We start from the raw sequence: 21,370 nt of genomic DNA on the forward strand, positions 1-21,370 counted from the left end.
TAAAAACCCTAGGTTATAAAATTTACAAAATCTGAAAATTATGACATTTATAAAATCTGAAATTATAAAGTTTAATCATCAAAATACAATTTGATACTAATTAAATTAATTTCAAACAATAAAATCAAAACCCATAAATCAATAATTATAATTACACAAATTAATAAAACAAAGGAGAAAATAAGACTAACCTTTTGTGTGGGGAAAATTTTGGGGATGTATGGGTATTTATAGGGGAGAGAGTTGTAGGGTAAGTAGGAGTATTGGGCCTCATAAAATTAATGGGCCAATTAGGTAAATAAAATGGACTAGGCTTTGTTTGTATGGCATAGATTGTAGAATGAAAGCTCATAAAATAATTTTCGACCCAAATTAATAATTTGAAACTTTTTAAAATAAAATCCGGAAAAATACAAATAAATATTATAAATAAAATAAATTTTCATTTATAAAATATTTAAAAATACGGGGGATTACAAAGGTGGCGACTCTAAGTTTTGTTTATAAGTCTTATCAGACACTTAAATAGAACCTTTGTAGACTAATTTTTATCCACTAAAAACCAGGTACCACAATGAGGAGTATGTATTAACCGGGGTATCATCCATTCGTGTGAGCCAAAAATTAGTTTATTAACTAAAAGGGAAAGTGTTACAACTTGAAACTTTTCGAATCGGATTTGAATATCGAAGATTTCAATTTTATCGGCTTTCCGAAATGCTCGGCCGGTCATCCCTATGCCCCCTATAACAACTCATCAGTATCCGTTTTGTTAAAACCGGTACATACCAACTTCTCCCGAAAAACACAGGTAAAATGGCGGGAAATATTGGCGCCATAATTTGGAATAAAATTCCCCAAACCCAAACCCTATTTAAACTGCAAAACCCTCTTTTCCGTAATAATCGTCGCTTCACTCATCACAAACTCATAAAAATGGCAGAAAACAACTCAAACACCCAAAGCCCAGAAATCAAGGAACCTTCAACCAAGCTTCAACCCCATGAAAATGGCGATGAATCCTCTTTCTTCAAGGTCAAAAAGCTCTCAGATAAGGCTGTTGTTCCTTCTAGAGGATCCCCTTTTGCTGCTGGTTACGATCTCTCCAGGTTTCTCTCTCTTTTTTAGGATATTATTATTGATTTGAAACCCCCATTTTTTTTAGTTTAATCTGGGAAATTATTGAATGGTTTTTCAGTGCGGTTGAATTGAAGGTGCCTGCTAGAGGAAAAGCTCTGGTTCCTACTGATTTGAGTATTGCTGTTCCTCAAGGAACTTACGCCAGAGTTGGTAGGTTTTTCCTCTCTCATTCAATTTCCCAGAAAATACCCATGATAATTTGATTGATGATATCTCTGTTTTCCGTTGTTATTCTTTGAAGCATTTCGTCGAACACATTGTGTGCATGATAAACTTTCCTGCTTCTCTTTTTATAGAATGAACATTTCAACTGCTTATTTGCCTCTTTTGGTATAAACGAAAATTCCCAATTTGATTTACGTTTTCTTTGATTATGATTGTATGTATTTGGACCTCAATTGGTATTTATTTTAAATTCTCAATTTTGTCCTAATTTAACCTAATTAAATGGCACATTTTATTTGTCGACATTCAATTCAACCATGATCTAAATCTTCTGAAACTCGTTTGATTTTGTAACATTTGCAGCACCGAGGTCAGGACTGACATGGAAACACTCCATTGATGTGGGAGCAGGAGTGATTGATGCAGATTACAGAGGACCAGTCGGTGTTATCCTGTTCAATCACTCTGATGTCGATTTCGAGGTGAAAGTAGGTGATCGTATTGCACAGTTGATCATTGAGAAGATTATAACTCCAGATGTTTTGGAGGTCGAAGATTTAGACTCTACTGTCAGGGGTGCTGGTGGGTTTGGTTCTACTGGTGTTTGAATTGGCTTAGGAATTAGCATTGAAATTGCTGAATGCTGTGAATCTGTGAACCATTTTGCGTATATTAGTAGTTTAATTGTACTTTGAACTTAGTATTCAAGTAATGGCTCATGGTAGAGCATTGATCATCGTAATCGAGTATTTTTACCAATACCGCTTACTCTATTGTGTGCTTCTATAACTTCGTTTACAGTTTTGTTCCGAAAGTGTTAAATATTGCCTCATATATCAGGTCACCAGTCTCGCCACTCGTTTACTCTATTGTGCTTGTTTAACTTTGTTTATACATTTGTTCCGAAAGTGTCAAATATTGCCTCACTAGTTTAGGTCACCAGTCTCGCCACTGGTTGAAAATTGCATTTCAAGCTAGGTGTTTTGAATTTCGGATTCTCAGTTTAGTACTGAAACAATCACTACTTCCGCGGGCTGTTTTTGGTTATAGAATGAGAAACGAGCATAATTATTGTCATTAGACTCTGCAAATCGTGTTTCGTCTTCCATTTGTTGTATGGACAACTGAATCATGCCAACTATCACTAGTATGGTATCAAAGGGAAGAGAATAGGCAAGGCTTACTGTAATCTAGTAATGCCTGAGCAATAATAAGGTAAAACCGTAAAATATCACTACACTACCGATCAATGAACATTCAGCAAATTTGATTATTTTTATAGGTTATTATAGATAATCCAAAAATGAAAAACCCGGTTAGACATCCCAATTTTCGAAACAGAACAACGAATAATCGGTTCATGTACATTTGCATAGCCCTATCGGGCATAGTACAAAAGCAATCAAATAAATACTTTAGTAAATTTCACTAGAAAATCCATGCCGACAATATGATAAATAGGAAAATTTGTTAAAAAAAACCTTTTAGATGTCTCGTTTTGCAAGAAAAAAACCTTTTAAATGGATCTTTGTTAAAAATAACCACCACGATGACTTTTTTTTGTTTAATGAAACCTCAACTTACTTTTCCGGCATTGACTACTCAATTCAGGTGTTGACTCTTTCTTTTCCCTTACTTGCAGCCTACTATTGGGTACTTTTCCTCCTCTTTTTTTTGGCTCCCTAATTTTTAACTTGTTATTATTAAATTGATATTTTTTTATTGCACTCAAATTATTTCTAATACTTATTTTTACTAATTTTCTATTTTTTTTATTAAAATATATTATAATATAATATGATATGATTATTATCCTTGATAACCGAACTAGAAACGATGAAACTAGGCACCAAAAGAAGCCATATCTTGTGCACACGAACGAGGCACAAAATGCACCTTTGTCTATAGAACCGTACTCTGGGAAGACAATATAGTCTGGATTGTTGCTAGTTTATTAGAAGTTGGAACCTTTAAAAGAAGATAGGGCAAAGTTGTATGGAATATCAATTTTAGCTCACTGCAATTTTTTTCCTTCTTTGGCTGCAATAAGAAATCAGACCTAGATTCATTATTTCAAGATAATCATCTCAAGAATTGAGCATTAAATTCGCCACTGAACACACAAAGAAGGAAATTTATTGTTCTTCAATCCCTCATACATGAAAATACTAGTACATCATTCTTCTATAACTTGTCATGAAAATAGAGCTAAAAGTTGTTTAAGGAGAACATCAGACACAACAATTTGACAAAAGTGACGAAGTCTCAGTTAAGCTGAATTGCATTTTATGCCAAAGCAGCTGGACTTGTAACTCATTATTTATTCCGTGTTGCTTTAGAGTTAAATACAACCATTTCTGGCGATCCATTCTTTCAATAAACTGTCACAGTAGTCTCACAGTAACTCATAGGTGTTGGATGCCATCTCGAAATCTGATTATTAAGGATTCATAGGAGACTTTATTTGTGAGCTTCAAAATAGAGGTCGTTGGCAAACAAAATGGAGACATGTATGTTCAAAGCAAGTGAGCTGCAAGCCTACACCTGTGGTAGCTTGGTTGGAAGCTCAGCAGGGACTTCAGAACTCTCCTGCAAGAAATATGCATGTTAAGATCTAAGTAGTATAACCTCTGATAATTTGTAGTAGAAATTAGTTTAGAATTGAAGTCTTCAAAAGACAAGGCTCAGAACAACCCTACATTGCCTTTCTATTTGTCAAGCATCGACATCATGCTAGACAAAAGCATGTCATCCACTCATCACTGAACTCCTCCGTTATTTCACTTTTTTCCTATATCCCAATGAAAATTTTCCAATGCTATAGAAGTAAGATTGTGAGGAGTAAATGCCACAAGCAACAAAACCTACTCATTCTGTAAAACATTGTAATAAACTAACCTAAGAAGGGGGAATAGGGGTAGTCTAGTATTATTAGGCCAACATTCTTTAATTTTAGTATAGATAGAGATGGAGGGGAAAGGAAAAAAGAAGGCAGTTTTTTTTGAAGTGAATCCTAAGGAGAGTTGTGACCTCAAGTCACTATTTTGAGAGTGGTGATCTAAAAGTAACTAAAAGTGAATAAATATCTCAAGCTATCTTTTGTAAAGGTCATCATCAATCAAATATCAAGCTTTCCTATATTTAACAATAGAATACACCCAACACTACAACAGAGTGTTAATACCAAAACCTATGCGATTGTACCAGGGCTGCTTCACATAGCATAAGTCTTACAAACGACCGGGCACCTTTGGGAGATGAGGTGAAAAGGAATGAAAAATGAAGACGAGAGGCAATTGAAGGTGAGAGTATCTACAACTAATTGACAATCCTCATATAATCATCTACTACGATGATTAAAATTTTTTTAAAAAAAAAGTAGAAATGCACAGAACATAGTACAGATAGACGACAAGCTGTCTTCATAATTACAGATAAAACAAAAAATGCATCAACCAAACAACAACAACAACAAATCCTTAGTCCCAATATGATTTGGGGTTGGCTAACATAAATCGTCATAAGGAATTGTACGATGTAAAGAAAAGGACATAACAAAATTACAAATAAAACAAGAAATACATAAACCAAAAATTTTCTTAAATATCCTATGGAATAACAAAGGTGATTTTTTTTTTCTTTTTCAATAGGAAATCTCTATATATATATATTTTTTTATTATTATAATTTTTTTTTAAAGTTTTTCCAAATCAGAACACCTTCACCATTCCTGTCATTATTGTAGTTATCATATTATTGTTCCATCATCCCAAAAGCAGACCTTATGTTTTGAAATTAGACCTTTGCAACAGAAGAATTTCCTGTCCAGGTCTAATGAATAACAAATGATGATAGTAACTCTGTAACTGTGATAAACAAAGTCCCGTCCTCTTTAGGAGACGAAATAGATCACTCATTTCAGGCAAATAGAGCATCTGGCCACCTAATTTCCCTAAATCTGTGCAGTGTGCATAATGCTAGATTGCTTTCATTCCTCTACTCTACTCTCCGTATATCTTCTTCAGACTTATACTCAGGTAGCATCTTCTATTGCAATAGTGCTGAATTTAATTTGGCAATCCTGCCCCACATCACAAGGCATGGCTGCTACCACAGTACATAGTCATGCTACATGATTACTATGAATTATTATTGATCACGATTCTAAGTATTTATAAACACTCTCATATTGAATCATTGACATATGCCAACAATATTGGAGTAAAAATGAGACTACTATACAATTGCCTGTATCAGCTTTAAATGGGGCTTGTGGGCAATTAATTGCATGTATTTGCTTCTTACAATCTTACAACTTCAGAATTGAGTACCTCAGCCACATATAACACTTATGTTTAATAAACAGGAATCTTACTAGGCATATACTAAATATTAGCTGCATGTTACTTGTTATACCTGTAGATACTTGGCCAACACTGTTGTAGTACTGAAATTAAAGCCTTTGATAGCTTCTCCATTAGTGCGAGATGCATGAAGCTGTTTCCTAACCTGAGTTGCCAGTGACTGCATTAACATAAAAGTAATTAGATACTCAGAAATACGATTTTGGGAGAAATGAGAGAGAGGAAATCAGCTTAAAACTTTAAACTCTAAAAAAAGGAACAAAGGAAACGGAAGATCTCACAAAAGTTTACACCTGAAATTGCCAATACAATGGCCTCATAATAACTGTCATATACAAGCAAATTACCTTTCCTAGCTCAACTCCCCATTGGTCAAAAGAATTAATACCCCATACGAAACCTTCAACTGCAATTCTGTGTTCATAGATGGCCAGCAACTGCAAGATAAATAACAGCTAAATCATGATATTATATAACATTTATGCTTAAAATATCCTACTGGATCAACAATCAACAAACTGATCACAACATTATCCAAGTTGTCCAACATCACAACAAATTAAAAAAAAAAAAATAACATATCTAGAAAGAGGTAAGGTCATCAAACCTGCCCAACATTATATGCAGTCAGAGATGGAAGTAAAAGGCTCAGAGAAGGACGGTTTCCAGTGAAGGTCTGTAAGGGAGGAATGGCAATTAATTATGAAAAGATAGTGTCACAACCTCAAAAGATTACAGAAACATGAACAGAAAATTCACCTTGTGCGGGACAAGATGTGGAGATACGTTCTCCTTCTGCAACTCTTCTTGAGTCTAAAGAAACAGAACAACAATTAGCTACCCAGCCATTACCACAATGTCCACAATTGAACAGTGTGACAAATTTTTTAAGGAAGAGAGCAGAAGATAATTGATGTAATTTTTACAATACTTTGTACAAAAAGAAAACAAGAACACTAGATCTATGAATGACACAACTTCAATAAAATCTATGATAATTTACTAAAAATCATTTCAAGTAAATTCAGTAATAAATATAACAAGTACAATCCTTGAGAGAAGATATAAAGTTTGATAAGGGGTTATGGAAAGTATGGCCAAAAGGGGATCTAATTCCCAATGTAAAACAAAAACCAACCTTCCCATAAGCTAGTGCATCTGGCTGTGCAAAGAAGTTAGACATGAGCTCATCATGATTACTCACTACTTCACCTGAAATATATAAGCTACCATCAATGAAGGTAAAAGTCACAACATAATAATACATTCTATAATTGAATGGAATTACAAGCTCATTGACACAATTAAAATGGGATATGGAGTTTGGTACCTTTGAGATATACAGGTTGCTGACTTTTTGCAACTCCTATAAAATCACAGGGGATAATACGTCCCTGAAGTAACAAAACCAGAAGTATCAAAGACATTGTTTATATGGTATTTATATGTTAATCTATGAATTCTCTTAACTTAAAGTCTAAAAGTCTATTAAAAAAGTTAAGAGCAAGAAAGCAGAAGAAATTCAATAAGCAGAGCAGAGTGAGAAAGTAAAACAATCAGCAAGGAAAGTTTTAATTGTTGGAACATCAAAATAAAGAAAAAAGTCAATTATAATGTCTTAATGAACATCTCCATACCTAATAACTGAAATTGCCCCCTAAAAACCTGAGAAGCTTTTCATTTTGGTTTGACACGTATTATGAATAGTTGCAAAATGTAAATAAAATATTTTTGGTGGTGGATAGAAATCAAAAAGAAAATAGTACAACAAAGTTTTGATATGGGCTGACCAACCAAACAAGAGTCCAAAAATACCCCTCTTTGCCATATGGGTATTCATAAAACATTGATACAGAAATATACTAAAGGCACTGGAAGCAAAACCTTTTTTCCTGGATGCCGCTGGTTTTAAGTGTAGCACCAATGCATGCTTTCCCAATGTTACCATCTATTCACCCCTCTCCTCTTCCCCCCTTCCCCCAGTAGCTGTACTATTACCTTCTTCATCTTTGATTAGCATAACCCAAAGTAAAATTACAAGGCTTTAAAGCAGTGGAGCAGGGTATGTTATCAGTCGTGAAAATAGTGGATCAAGCTTCTTGTCAAACCAGATTGGAACCATATTCAAAATACTACCTCTGTTTGTTATTATTTGCAACTTTGGAGAGTCACAAAGACTCCTAAGCAAACTTTTTTTATAAGTGTTAATGGAGAGAGAAAGATAGAGATGCATCTCATGCATGTAATGAGGAAAGAGAGAGAGAAATGGCAACTTAAAAAGGAAAGAAAACATTTGTTGGGAAAAAAAAAAATCCATTTTTGGCAAATGTTGCAAATAATATGAATGGAGGTAGTATAAGAAATGATATAGAAAGCTACATTTAAAAGCCAAAAAGGGCCTTTCTGGTTTCAAAAGTGCACTCATCATATGAGCAGATAATTAACTTCATAAGCATAAAGTAGTTTAGACAAGAAGGGCTCAACAGTAAATGACATTCTCTCCTAGGTATGATCATATTATGGGAAGAGATGAGCATATTTTCATTATTCCTTCTTAATTTTCTAGCTTACATATTTTTTCACATTCTCCGAGATTATTAGTCAATCATTAACACACAAAGTTAATCAAACATGAAAGCATCTTCAAAGGTCAATCTTGGTAGCTTTGGCTGTAATATTGACATATCAAGATTGTCAACCAGAAAATTATTTGCTTTCATACAGTATGGCCACTGGGAGGAACTGACTTTTGTAGCCTCCATCCCTCAAATTTCTACCTTTTTAGGCTGTCCTAAAATTTCTTTGAACTTCTATGTTGGATTATATGCAACATTTTTTTTCTTGTTCTTCTTTCCATCAAATCAATCGTTTTTTTCTCTTTATCACGATATTTCATTATTTTTCTCTATTGTATTCCAATTTTTGTTTTACTTTTGTTAGAAAAAGATTGCTGGTAAATAAGGATGCTTTATCACAACATTTCATGTTGCTGGTAAACAAGGATTTCATGTTCCAAAACAGGCAATGACACTCGATTTCAATATTCATATTTACTGAGCACAGTCAACAACAAGAGTATGAATTGAAGTACAGAACTGGATAAAGCTAGTAATGATAAAAAATATTCATGAAATTTTGAAACTTAAACCAATATAATAATACAACATAATATAGATTGTATAACCTGATGAATTAGCTGATAAAAGCTGTGTTGTCCATTTGTTCCAGGCTCACCAAAGTCAATTTCACCAGCCTCAAAAGGCAGCACTACACCATCTATTGAGACACCTTTTCCATTACTTTCCATGCTAACCTATGAAAAGTCCAACTCAAGAGTGTTGATTAAAGACAGAATTTGAACTCCAAGGAGCAGAAATACTAACTAATTAGATGAATAACATGAATTAATTGCTACAAAAAAAAAAAATGGAAGTGATATACATGCCTGTTGAATATGAGGAGCAAATTTTTCCAATGCTTGACAATATGGTAATATAGCCTGAATGTTGAAAAATATGGAATCATCAGTCAAGTTCCCATTATGGTAACAGTTGCTGTAAACATCCAAGTCAGAAATCCAATCACAACTTATTGTACTTCTAGTAGACAGTGAACACTTACTCTTGCTGGATGTCCAAGAAATGAAACATTCCAAACGCTCAACAAACCTAAAAGAACCTGAAGCACATAGTAATAGCGTCATGTATGATATAGCAATTAGTTACAAGAACTTTGATGCATGACTCATTATCCAGACATGAAAAGAAGTTTAGACAACAGAAATACAAGTCCTACGATAGCCTAATCCGTAAAAAAAAAAGTGAAAATGTACACATGTATCACATTCAGCAATATACCATCTGGCCAAGCAATTAAGAGCAGATAAATCACATAATGTATCAAGCAATGACAAGCCAGTAGCACATCCTTGAAAACAGAAAAGAAATTGAATAAGGGTATTAGCAGGTAGGCAGTTACCGGTAAGTTTTTCTCAAAGGGTGCAGAATAGAAATGTTGATCAATGCTTGAAGCTCCCTTCAGAAACCTTCAGCCCAAATATCAGAAGTTATTAACTATTAAGTTATATTATATAAAAAACAACTAATAAGAAAATATGAGCAAGGTAACATACTTCTCTACAATAGAAAACCCGTACTGAAGAGACAAAGGCAAAACTCCAACTGCACTACATACTGAAAGAAGAAATCCATCATTAGAAAACTTATATGAACTAGGGTGGCTAACGCGCGCAATGCGCGCACGCCATAGCTAGCCATGTTAGGGGAACTCTTTCAACTTGACCTTATATTACAAATTTAGTTATTGACAGTATTAATGAGGGAATATATGTAAGCAAATTATTTTAGAGGTATAAATGTACGCAACTAAGGCTTTGTTTTTGTTGTTGTTGTTGTTGTAAATGTACGCAATGAGGCAAATATATAAATAAATATTTTAGAGGTTATAACTGTCCAATTACTATCCATAAGAGTTATCTCAGACTTTTTCAAAGGTAGGGATAAAATCTTACATGAAATTATAAATACACTTACCACTATATCTGCCTCCAACCCAGTCCCAGAATGCAAAAGCATTTTTAGGATCAATGCCAAATTTTTCGACAAGCTGCAAGGAAAACAAAACCACATCATGAGTGGGAGGTCTCCAGACTGATTAGACTATGTTTCATCAATTTATAGAAAACTTCTGTGTCTGCGTATACATAGTTGTTAGACCAACACGTTTTCCTAAACTTATGTTTCATACCCCTCAATCTTCCATCAAAATGAACAAATTATGATGAATAAATTAAATCCCTTTTTTACCATATGCATGCTTACATCTATATATGCAAGCCAAGCTCCAAAACTACCAATCTTATCAAGAAGCTCCTTCTCACAACTTTGGAGCCTTTCCACCATGCTGCCCCCACCCCACCCCCAACGGCCTTTTTTTCTCAATGGCACGGCATAAGCCAGCATGCTGCTTTGATCACTTTTTATATACTTACTAATTAAAAACCAACAGGTTACATAAACAAACAATCATATGGGATTTGTTTGCATTTAGAGACAAAGAAAAGTCATGAGGTTACAGAGAGCTGAATTAAGTCTTCAAATTCGAAATATATTTGGAGCTGTGGAAGAGAGGTTACTCTAGATAGAATTGAATTCTTCTTTATATTGATAACTTTGACACTTGCTCAGTGCCAGTACGCCCAGTGCTATGCACAGAGACAGTAATTCTTCTCTGAATTTGCTTTTAAACAAAAGACTAATTAAAATCCATTCTTCAATTGAAAAACGGCATGAATTTAAAAAACATGGAGTCGGTTATCTGAGACTAAATATTCAGAACTGTAACAATTCGATTCACATCCAATTCTAATCAGACAAAGTAGCAGTGAAATCAAATTAATAACTATTGTCCCTAAAGTAAGATATGACAAAGAATAAACAAAGAAAGTAAAACATAAAGCCCAATTTAAAAAGAGATGGCATCACCGTCAGATTAGTGCTAACAGCAACCATATGTTTTGCAACAGCTGCAGGCCTGCAATAACAGCATAACCATGCAAGTATTAGACCACAGGGGAAGAAAAAAGATCTAAAAGTAAGATTTCAGCATAAAGAATGGCACAGTAATAAGACTTAATTGTGCAATAGCACACTGCCACTAAACCATCAGAAAATACATTGATTCCAAATGTTGGATGCCTTATCCAAGATGCCACAAAGAAGTAGAGTGATACTTTTCTATTATATCTTTCTGCCTTTTGGTGACCTTGGCCTCCATCAGGTATGTATAAGTTTAATTTTGATGCTCATATTATAGAGGGCGAGTATGTGGGCTTAGGCGTTGAGGAAAGAAACTCTGATTGTGCACTGGTGTTAGCAGCAGCAAGAGAATGGTGGGTACAATTGGAGTGTGGAAATGGCAGAGACCTTGGTGGCTAGATTTGCACTACAGATTGCAAGGAGGTTCAACTTCAATAACAACTGATAGTCAGAATTTAAATTATAAAGCTTAATTGCAATATGATTTGAGCATTATTCACTAACCCAAGTGCAGAGGAAATCCATTCTCTTAGTGTTCGAGCATTCAACATGGTTTCAGCAGTCGTGAAAGTCTTCGATACAACAACAACTACATTACCAAGTGAAAAATCAATACTTTAACTGATAAATTGCCAGTAACAAGACTAGAAAAGCATATTAATAACACTTGCCTAGAGTAGTCTCAGGATCCAATCCAGTAATATTTCTTGCAACGTCAATTGGATCAACATTTGCCAGACTGCAGCATAAGAAATTAAAGGAGGCATTAGGCCCTACAACAGTAGACATCGTATGAGTGGGAATGTTGGAACTTTACACTAGTAATATCAGCTTAAAAGCCATTCATACATCTTATCAAGAGATGTTTTCAAGTACGCAAGCCAATAAAAGTTTATTGCATTTCTATCATCAGCAGCCTCAGACTTTAGGTTTGCTCAAGAACTCATTAGTGACCAGACTAGATATATGCACATAATGACCAAAAAATCCTTACCTCCTATCAACATTAAAAATGTGTTAGAATATTGTGTTCTAATGATCTGCTACATTCTGCTATTCTTCATATTTACTTATTTTGATATAACAGAACAACTGTACTAGAACCATAAGTTGGGCCAATAAAGAGTGATATCAACCTTTTTCCAATAAGAAGGAATATTTATCCCAATAAAATCAGTTCATGGCTACTATAAATCTCAGTTAACCATCTTGATGCCTCAAGATGCTCTAGAAGCAACAAAAAGCCCTGTTTTTCCTTGGATTTTAACCATAAACCCATAGCTCCTTGGCCTTTTTTAGATGCAGGCAAAGATTTACATATGTATTTATGATACATATCTATGATACATGAATGTCCAAAAAAAAATTCTTGGCTTCACGCGTACATAAGTTTTAAAGACTTACAAGCGTAGCTGACGCCCTTTTGCACATTCAGCAGCCTCAGGTTCTATATTTGTCGCAAATCCATGTAAAAGAAAATGTGAGATACTGTAGGTTACAGTCAGCCTTTAATTTAGAGCAATTATGAAGAGCCTGAATGTTCCAACCTGTTTGGAGAGCTGTGTGAACAAAGAGTGGTCCTAAGAAGCTCCCTCCAATACCAACAGCAACTACATTTGTCAGGGGTTTCCCTGTGACTCCAACCTAAAAATAAAAATTAATCAATTCTTCTCAAATCCAAGTTAACAGACACCAAAGGCTAAGGGATTTAAATAGAAAGAAAAGATTGTAGCTACCCATGAACCACTTCGGACTTTCTCAGAAAAATCCCGAATTTTATCCAAAACTTGCCACACATCAGGGACCACGTTCTTCCCATCACTGTTTATCACTGCATCTCTTGGTGCTCGAAGAGCAACATGGAGAACAGATCTATTCTCGGTGCTATTAATCTGATGGCATTTAATACATAGATATGAAATAATCAGAAGAGAAATTATGTTGCTTCGCTTGACAAGAAAGTAAAAATTTCCAAAGCAGTTAAAAAGATGTGACTCTTGCGAAACGTAAGATATAACTATGTTCAAACTATATACAGTATCATCATTGAACTTACATGCTCTCCATTAAACATTCGGTTAATCTTATCTTTGAGATGGGCAGCCTGCCAAATAACAATAACATTCGGTTAAATATACGAATTATATGAGACTTTATCATAATTCAAACTCATTATCTTATAAATTGCCTTCTAACCCACCTCTGCCAGCTGAAACAACTTATTTGTGGTGTCAAGAGTAGCATTTTGCCGAGAGTAATCTAACAGCAACCCATCAAGTTCACTTCAACAATTATAACAACAAGAACAAAATATTATTATAAATTAATTTGCACAATAATTTAAGCTACAATATATAATTTCTATATAATAACAATCATATTCTTATATTTCTATACATCCAAATAAGAAAAATGAGTGTGATAAACTTACACCATCATGGACTTGCATCTGTCAGCATCATTCATCAAATCACGAAGATGGGTCTTCTTAATTTCAGCAACATGGGTCTAAACATAATTTTTTAAAATTAATTAATCCACAAAATAAAACTAAAAATCAAGCAATTGGAAACTTGTGTAATCAATTACAATTACCTTCAAATTTTGCCAAGAATCTGTGTCACATATAAGTGTAGATGGTGCCATATTCTGTATTTGATTTACAAAAATTTAGATTAAAAAAATTTCTCCAATTCAAAGGTACCCAAATCAACCAACCCAATAATTCATATTATTAAATAGTTTACATAAATTTACAAGTTCATGAACTAAATAAATCTAACGCATTTAATTCCGGATTATTAATTAAACAAATAATTAAATAAAATGGTATTAGAAAAACAATCAGATATAGAAAGATGAGAGAGAAAGATATAGCTCTTACAGATAATGGAAATGGAGAAGGTTAAATTTTTGGATTAGGAATTTGTGGGATTATCGAGTGATAGAGAAGATTAACAATATTTTGAAGGAATGGAAGAAGCAGGCTTTCAACGCATGACAACGGCCTTATAAAGCTAATACGTGGGTTTCTGTCAATTGTTGTGTGCTTGTCTGCTTGTTGCAATGTTTTGATGATGTGATGGCTTTGAAGGTAGGGACTATGGCCATTAGGAGTGTCAACGGGTCGAATTTATGTTGACCATATGTGTCTTGGGTTCGGTATAGCTAGAGAATGAACCACAATGTTACGAGTGTTGTTTATAGCCATACGAAGTATAATTAATGAGTAGAGGAAAAAAATAAGGTTAGATCAAGCCTTAACATCATATCTCGTGTCCAATAACCCACAAAAAAAAATAGTGAGTTTGTCATGCCAAAGCGGGCTTTTCGGGCTGGGTTTTTTTTTACTAAAAATGCGTCTTTAGACAAGTCTAAACCCGCCCTATTTTCGGGTTGGGCCGATTTGATCATCTCTAGTATTGAGTATGATTTTGTTTAAGACATAATATTTGCAGTAATGGTATGACACTATGACTTTGGATTTTACTTCGTACTTAGGCAGAGGTTCTCATATGCCCACCGTGATTAGGCTTATAATGATTGAGACAACTAACTGAATAACACATGGGTTGGATATTTCATGTGATTATTATGTCATGGGTAAACTTTTTAATAACATCGATTGATATGAGTATGTGATGTATTTAATAATGAACGTAAGGTTGTGTGTAAAAAGTTTAAATTTTGATTTGTATCCAAATTAGAATCACATTGAACAATATAACAAGAATTTGAATTTACCAAGCTAAGCTTGGTCTAGTGGTAAGATTGTCACCTTCTAATCTTGAGGTTGGAGGTTCAATCCCCACTAGAGACACTTTAAGGATGGGAATCCCTTATCCTCCCCCCTCACTCTCAAAGTGTCTGACTCGCAAATAGCGAACCTTAAAAATCTGTGAGGGTTGAGGTACGGTCAAGATCTTTCTCCTTACCTTTAAAAAAAAAAAAAAAAAAGGGAATTTGAATTTGTATTAATTTTGAGATTGGCTTTTTAAATAAGCATTTGTTTGTAACAATGTGAGTAATTTCATACGTTGATTGTCATTTAGCTTAGCAATAGGGAATTAAAATAATTCAGATGTGTCACCTTTGCCAAGTGGGAAATAATGTTAATGTGCATTAGTTTAGACGGGAAAAACCTATGACCTAAATGTACTCACCTTTGACAGAGTTTCACTATTCCCTCAAATAAGTTATCTTGTCATCAACCACCTTACAATAATTTTAAATTTCAGTGGCAAAACTGCGCCAAAATTTATGTCTTCGTTAGATATTCATTCATGTGACTTGGGATATGCTAAAGGATAGCGAGTACTCTCATATCTCGGATTTAAGGCCACGTGTTGGTATTTTATGAAAAAGGAATGTTAGATATAATTACCATATAAACAAATGATAAAATAACGTATCATATCACATAGAGTATATTGTTTTTAATAATTTAGGAGTAAAACAGCCAAAAATGGTGGGAAACTTACCTTATGAATTAGGATCACAAATTTGAGTGCCACCATCTACATATATGTAAGTGTTAATATGTATGATTGGGTTGGTAGACTAATTAAACCATGTCAATCTCAAGATTCTCAGCTTGCTACTACTTTGACACATTTAATTTTTTTTCCTAATGAGAAACTGAGGACAGTGACCCATCCATTTTAGGAGAATGGTTAGGAGAGAGAAAATGACAGTATTTAACGTCGTGTTTAAGGAGAAGAAAGTTGAAACCATGATTAAAACTCACAGAATCATCTCTTTAGAATCACCATAATCCAAGCAATTGTAATGGCATAAGAGCCACTATTGCCAAAATCTCCATCATCAATGTCGCCACAACCACCATTGCCACGCTTAATCATTAAACCCTTGGAGTGAAATTGAAACAATTCACCATTTTCCCGCACGGACTAATAAGTGATACTCCGTAGTAACGAAGGAGAAAAAAAAGAGACTAGCTAGGAAAAGAGAGGAACCAAGAAGTTCAAAAGCTGTCTTTAAACTACACGTGTAGTTATCGTCAATCAGATTCTTGTTCGAAATTATTAAAGGATATAACCAGGACTGTACAGAGTGCGGTTTAGACCGCACCAAACCGCAAACCAAACCGCAAAAATTGCGGTTTGGTTTTTATTTTTTCCAAACCGAATTATTGCGGTTTGGTTTGGGTTTCCAAAAAAAATATAACCAAACCGCAAACCACAAAACTGCAAACCGCAAATATAAACCGCATTTACAATGATATATCATATGGTAGAAACGTAAGATCTTCAATTATATGTTAGATTCTTAACTTATTAGTTTAATTGTATGTTAGATTATCAATCAATTGGTTCAATTAATAGTATGATTATACCCTTTTTCGATTAGATTTTGTATAATCATAACCGTTTGTTTTACTTTCAAACGCTTTTGAAATTAGTTGTGTACATGTGGTAATATATTCTCAAATTTTGAGTGTTTGATTGTAAAAGTGTAAGTTGAAAGCTATATTCATTGTTGATTGTTGTTTGTTATTGTAGCTGATAAGTCGCTATCAGTTAAATAAATTTGAGGAGGTGTTTTTTTTTTTCTTTGAAAATTGCGGTTAAACCACAAACCGCACCGCACCAAACAGTAATTTAAATTGCGGGTTGGTGCGGTTTGGGAAAAATTGAAACCGCATAATTGCGGTTTGGTGCGGTTTTACCCCCAAACCGCACCAAACCAAATCGTGTACAACCCTAGATATAACAATGTGGATTTAAGATATATTCCGTATTAACTATACCATTAAAACAAACCCGTCTTTTATATTTTTGGAATTTCATACATATATGAAGTGATTTATTAAATTTAACATTATTTTCCTATTTTGCTATGGCTAAAAATCATACTACCTTCGTTACAGGTTATGTACAACTATTAGATATTTTCCCTCTCTTCTTTATGTCAAATCGTTGCACATAACTGGAGGCAATATGATTAAACTTATCCAAAAAAAAAAAAAAAAAAAAAAAAGGGCTAAGTAACCTAGGTTAGCCGAAAAAAGGTCTACTGAGTTTCCACCACTATTTATACTTGTGTCGTCCCCCCAATTTCTTCAATCGTTTCTTCCTAAAACCCCCAATTTTCTCTCTCCTACGCTATTGTTAGGGTTTTTTGATTCCTTCATCTTCTTCAATGGATGCTACAAAGAAACGCAAAGCCGACGAAAATGGCAATTCCTTCGTTTCCGACGCAACCCCAGATTCACAACCACCTTCTCAAACCCAAACCCTAATTCCCGAAGATGCTCGCAAACTCATCGAACCTTTTACAGCCGACCAACTTCGCTCTCTCCTCCAAGACGCCGTCGTTCGCCACCCTGATGTCCTCTTTGCTGCGCGCGCGCTCGCTGATTCCGACGTTTCTCGGCGGAAGCTCTTTGTTCGAGGTCTTGGTCCGAGTACAACAACTGAATCTCTCAAATCGTTGTTTACATCTTATGGGGAACTCGATGAAGCTGTTGTAATCTCTGATAAGACTACTGGGAAGTCGAAAGGGTATGGCTTTGTGACGTTTAAGCATGTTGATGGTGCGCTCTTGGCTTTGCGGCAGCCGAACAAGAAGATTGATGGGCGTATGACGGTGACGCATTTGGCTTCTGCGGGCCGAGGGCCAAATAGCGAGGATCAAGCGACGAGGAAGATTTATGTGGGGAATGTGCCGTATGAGATTTCGGCCGAGAGGTTGCTTGATTACTTTGCTGCGTTTGGGGAGATTGAGGAGGGTCCTTTAGGGTTTGATAAACAAGGTGGGAAAGCAAGGGGGTTCGCCTTTTTCGTGTATAAGACCGAGGAAGGTGCGAGGATGTCGTTGATGGAGCCGATGAAGATGATTGATGGGCACCAAGTTATGTGTAAATTGGCTGAAGATGGAAAGAAAGGGAAGTTAGGTGGGCCGAATCCTGTTATGCCTGGGGAGATGGGGGGTGGTGATAGGATGCCGGGTTCGATGAATCCACCAGTTGGCGGTCCGATGGGAGGGTATGGGAATTATGGGCTCGGTCCTAATTCCGGCCCCGGAATGGGAATGGGGGCAGCTCATGGTCCTGGTGGCGGCGGTGGTGGTTATAATTCTTCTGTTGGAGGGCCGTATGGGTTGCAATCACAGTATCCGGGTTCTGGAGAGTATCCGTCATATCGGATGCCACCACCATCGAGCTCTATGGGAGTGCCACCCCCTTATCAAGAGGGTGGCGGTGGTTATGGGCTTCCTTCGTCTGGTGGCGGTGGGTATATGAGCCAGAACCACCCTCCTTCACAGGGTCCTCCTCAAGGCCCCCCTCCTGGTGGGATGTATCAGAGAATGCCACCCTCTTATTATTGAGGTAGTATTTACTTATTATTATCTGATAAATTATGCTAGGTTGATTACTTGTGCTTACCTGTGTTATTTGCTTACATGTGATAATATGCTTAGTTGAATGCTAGGTGTTTATTGATTGGTTATTAGCTTATTCTTCTTTAAACTAATACATATATATGGTTGGTTATTCTTGAATGTTGAATTAAGTTGGCAATGTGATGTTTGGTTCAGGTGTTTGAGAGCTCCTTGGGCGCAAATTGCTTAAATGGTTTTGGTGATTTCGTGATTGCTGACAAATGAATGTGTCGTTTGCTTGAATGGACTGCTGCCCATGTCTTGCTGCTACATGTGTAGATTTTTAGCTGCGAAAGTGGTAGTTATTTGTGGCTATGTTCTGCAAGATAGACTGTTACTCCTTTTATTTAAGTTCTTTAGAAGGCACTCATTTTTTTTCAAGGTTTTATAGGATGTAGGTCTATATGGATTTGGCTTGCCATATGTGCTTTGTATTCTCCATTGGTTATCTTAAGCAGAGTCACATGCTACTATTTTCAATATGTAATCTTTTACTTTATATTCCAGTTAGGTTTGGTTTGGTAGTGATTAAAGTAATATTGATCCTGCTACTGGGTTTATACTATTTGTGTCAATATTCTACTTTCTTTTCTTCTCTGTTGTCAAGTAGCTGTCTTATGTTTTATTGTAGGTATGATATACCCTCTTGGAGATTAACAATCTTTGTTGATAGTTGATGATTCTTTGTGCGAAGTTTTTTTTTTCCACGGTTTTCCATGATTTTAATACCCATGTTTCTGAAAGGGAAGGAGGGTGGGGGTTTGGGAGGTTGCTGTCAGTTTTAGATTAAAATTTTGTTTCCTGCTCTTTCAAGAACATCATAAGCTTCTTTTTGCATATTTCTGCATGCTTTTTATAAGGAAACTTTTTGGAAAACTACCGTATAGAAACGGTCTTTGTGAGAACTACCTTGTATAATAATGATGTGATAAACTACCTAATTAAGCATGAAGTGTTGTAAAAAAGGTAGCTTTTGCCGGAATTTGGGAGTTTGACTATTTTCGGCGTTAACTTTTTGCTGGTCTCCCCCCCCCCCCCTTCCTTTTTCTTTCCGGTCATGGTCTCAAAGACATTCTCAACAATCTCTAATACACCAAAGCAGTGAAAATTTCAATTCGGGAGTTGATGATTAGTATTTGCTATCACAGTAGAGGTGCTAAGTTGTTACCCTCTATTCTCACTCTCCCTCCTTCATATAATGGCAAATTCTTCTCTTTAATACCTCCAAAACCATCCCTTAGCTTCTCTCTCTCCTCAGCTAAATCCATGCTAAACAGCAAAACCTTTTGAAGCCTCGTCTATGGCAGAGTCCAGAAGTTGTAATTCCTATAATTCATCTATAGCAAATGAGTAATATTCTTAAAAGGGTTTGCAAACCAATTAGTTTGAAGCAAAACCCACTGTCCATTTCAGGTGGTGAAATATTATATAAACTTTAAGGGAGAGAAATTTGGATTTATTGGGTAGTTAGTGGAGGGATGAGAAAAACATGAGGCATGAGGACTTTGAGAAGAGAGATGAAGAAATTTGAGGAAGATGGTAATTTTGGGTGCAATGGAGGGTAAAAGGAAGAAAATATAGGGGAAAAAAAAAGAGTCCACGAAGGCAAACAGTTAAATCCGGTAAATGTACATTTTTACAACTTTCAATGCTTTATAAAGTAAATTATTACAACATTTTTATATAAGGTATTTTTTTGCAAGCGTAGTTTACAAGGTTTTTTTCCAAACTTTCTCTTCTTCCTTTATAAAAAACGTTGTAAGTTCCTTTTCAAATATTACTGCATGCTTTTTACAACTATATACATGCGACTTAGGTGTCAGCACTAATATTTGAAAAATAATAATTGATTTTCTGGTTTCCAGCTGCAAATACTTTTACTATGCAACTATTTTAAATGTATTGAATAAATAAAGTTCCTTTGCAATCACGATTGCACATGAGATAGATGTGAGTTGCGTATATTGGTAATCTGTGAGAGAGACGTGGAGTTGATTATTGGTTACTGTTGAAATGTGAATCTTCTATTCTATTTACTGATGATTTCAATAGTTTATGTTATGCCTTGTCTGTGCATAAAGAGCATTGTTTCCTTGATGACTGGTATATTTGTTTTGGTTTCTATCAAGACGGTGAAACAGAGAAGAGGGTGTTAATTGCCTAGTATGTATTTTGTGGTTTAATTCGGCCTACAACATTGTATTTGGCATTACTTGAACAACAGAAGCAGTGAATTTGAGATGCAGGATAATATGTTTTGAGAGGGTGCAGCATATAAATTTGAACACACTTTGTGCACATAGCAAACCAGTAATTTCTAGCTTTTAATATGATTTTCTAGACGGACGTGGTTTTGTTTGTATGATTCTCCTTTTGTGGTTAGCTTTTTTCATTGAGGGAATCCTTGTAGCTTATTTTTGTTAGAATTGGGTATTACTTTATAGGTTTGGATAGACAGTGAAATGTAGGGTTGCTTACCTGCTGGATATTCCTGTGATATTGTTTATTTTTGTGACCTTAATTTGGTTTTCTATCCAATTGCTCATAAGATGCAACAACTTAACATTGCGAAAATGAAATTGCTTACAGCATATGACTTCAATAACATTAGTAGGAGCCTTTAGGAACTTCCTTAATGGTATGGTGTGGCCCTGATGTTTTTGGGGTGGGGGAAAAGAATGCCTGCAAGGTGTCGTCTTGGAATGACTTATGTTTTGGGAGACTTAGATTTGGGATAAA

General features: G+C 35.2%; 2 protein-coding genes and 1 pseudogene across 3 annotated transcripts; 2 read left to right on the forward strand and 1 right to left on the reverse strand.

The window, feature by feature from the left end:
- The first annotated feature begins 726 nt into the window (after window positions 1-726).
- On the forward strand, window positions 727-2,073 carry LOC145569464 (deoxyuridine 5'-triphosphate nucleotidohydrolase-like). Its single transcript, XM_081628808.1, has 3 exons — window positions 727-1,109; window positions 1,199-1,290; window positions 1,669-2,073. Exons 1-3 carry the CDS (start codon window positions 817-819, stop codon window positions 1,911-1,913), a joined length of 630 nt encoding a protein of 209 aa, XP_081484934.1. The 5' UTR covers window positions 727-816; the 3' UTR covers window positions 1,914-2,073.
- Window positions 2,074-3,419: 1,346 nt separating this feature from the next.
- Window positions 3,420-14,278, reverse strand: LOC145567974 (glucose-6-phosphate isomerase, cytosolic). The gene is made up of 24 exons (XM_081627410.1): window positions 14,112-14,278; window positions 13,823-13,876; window positions 13,659-13,735; window positions 13,428-13,509; window positions 13,284-13,331; window positions 12,964-13,119; window positions 12,775-12,871; window positions 12,632-12,674; window positions 11,899-11,966; window positions 11,732-11,816; window positions 11,174-11,222; window positions 10,223-10,295; window positions 9,802-9,862; window positions 9,648-9,714; window positions 9,291-9,347; window positions 9,115-9,168; window positions 8,854-8,982; window positions 7,000-7,063; window positions 6,808-6,881; window positions 6,429-6,482; window positions 6,277-6,345; window positions 6,017-6,106; window positions 5,722-5,829; window positions 3,420-3,894 (listed from the first exon to the last, which is right to left on the reverse strand). The coding sequence occupies exons 2-24, from the start codon at window positions 13,871-13,873 to the stop codon at window positions 3,844-3,846; spliced, it is 1,707 nt and encodes a 568-aa protein (XP_081483536.1). The 5' UTR covers window positions 13,874-13,876; window positions 14,112-14,278; the 3' UTR covers window positions 3,420-3,843.
- Window positions 14,279-17,310: 3,032 nt separating this feature from the next.
- LOC145567975 (UBP1-associated protein 2C pseudogene) lies at window positions 17,311-19,196 on the forward strand (annotated as a pseudogene). Its single transcript, XR_014095760.1, has 2 exons — window positions 17,311-18,578; window positions 18,788-19,196. The product of XR_014095760.1 is annotated as a UBP1-associated protein 2C pseudogene (transcript).
- Window positions 19,197-21,370: the final 2,174 nt, after the last annotated feature.

This window comes from Chenopodium album, chromosome 11, assembly GCF_948465745.1.
Source record: "Chenopodium album chromosome 11, dcCheAlbu1.1, whole genome shotgun sequence".
NCBI lineage: Eukaryota > Viridiplantae > Streptophyta > Magnoliopsida > Caryophyllales > Amaranthaceae > Chenopodium > Chenopodium album.

Coding starts and splice junctions, on each gene's coding strand:
- LOC145569464 (XM_081628808.1), top strand. CDS start 817: ATGGCGGGAAATATTGGCGCCATAATTTGGAATAAAATTCCCCAAACC. Junction 1,110..1,198: donor GCTGGTTACGATCTCTCCAG/GTTTCTCTCTCT, acceptor ATGGTTTTTCAG/TGCGGTTGAATTGAAGGTGC. Junction 1,291..1,668: donor AGGAACTTACGCCAGAGTTG/GTAGGTTTTTCC, acceptor TAACATTTGCAG/CACCGAGGTCAGGACTGACA.
- LOC145567974 (XM_081627410.1), bottom strand. CDS start 13,873: ATGGCACCATCTACACTTATATGTGACACAGATTCTTGGCAAAATTTG. Junction 13,510..13,658: donor AGATGCAAGTCCATGATGGT/GTAAGTTTATCA, acceptor TAATTGTTGAAG/TGAACTTGATGGGTTGCTGT. Junction 6,882..6,999: donor GCAACCTGTATATCTCAAAG/GTACCAAACTCC, acceptor TATATATTTCAG/GTGAAGTAGTGAGTAATCAT.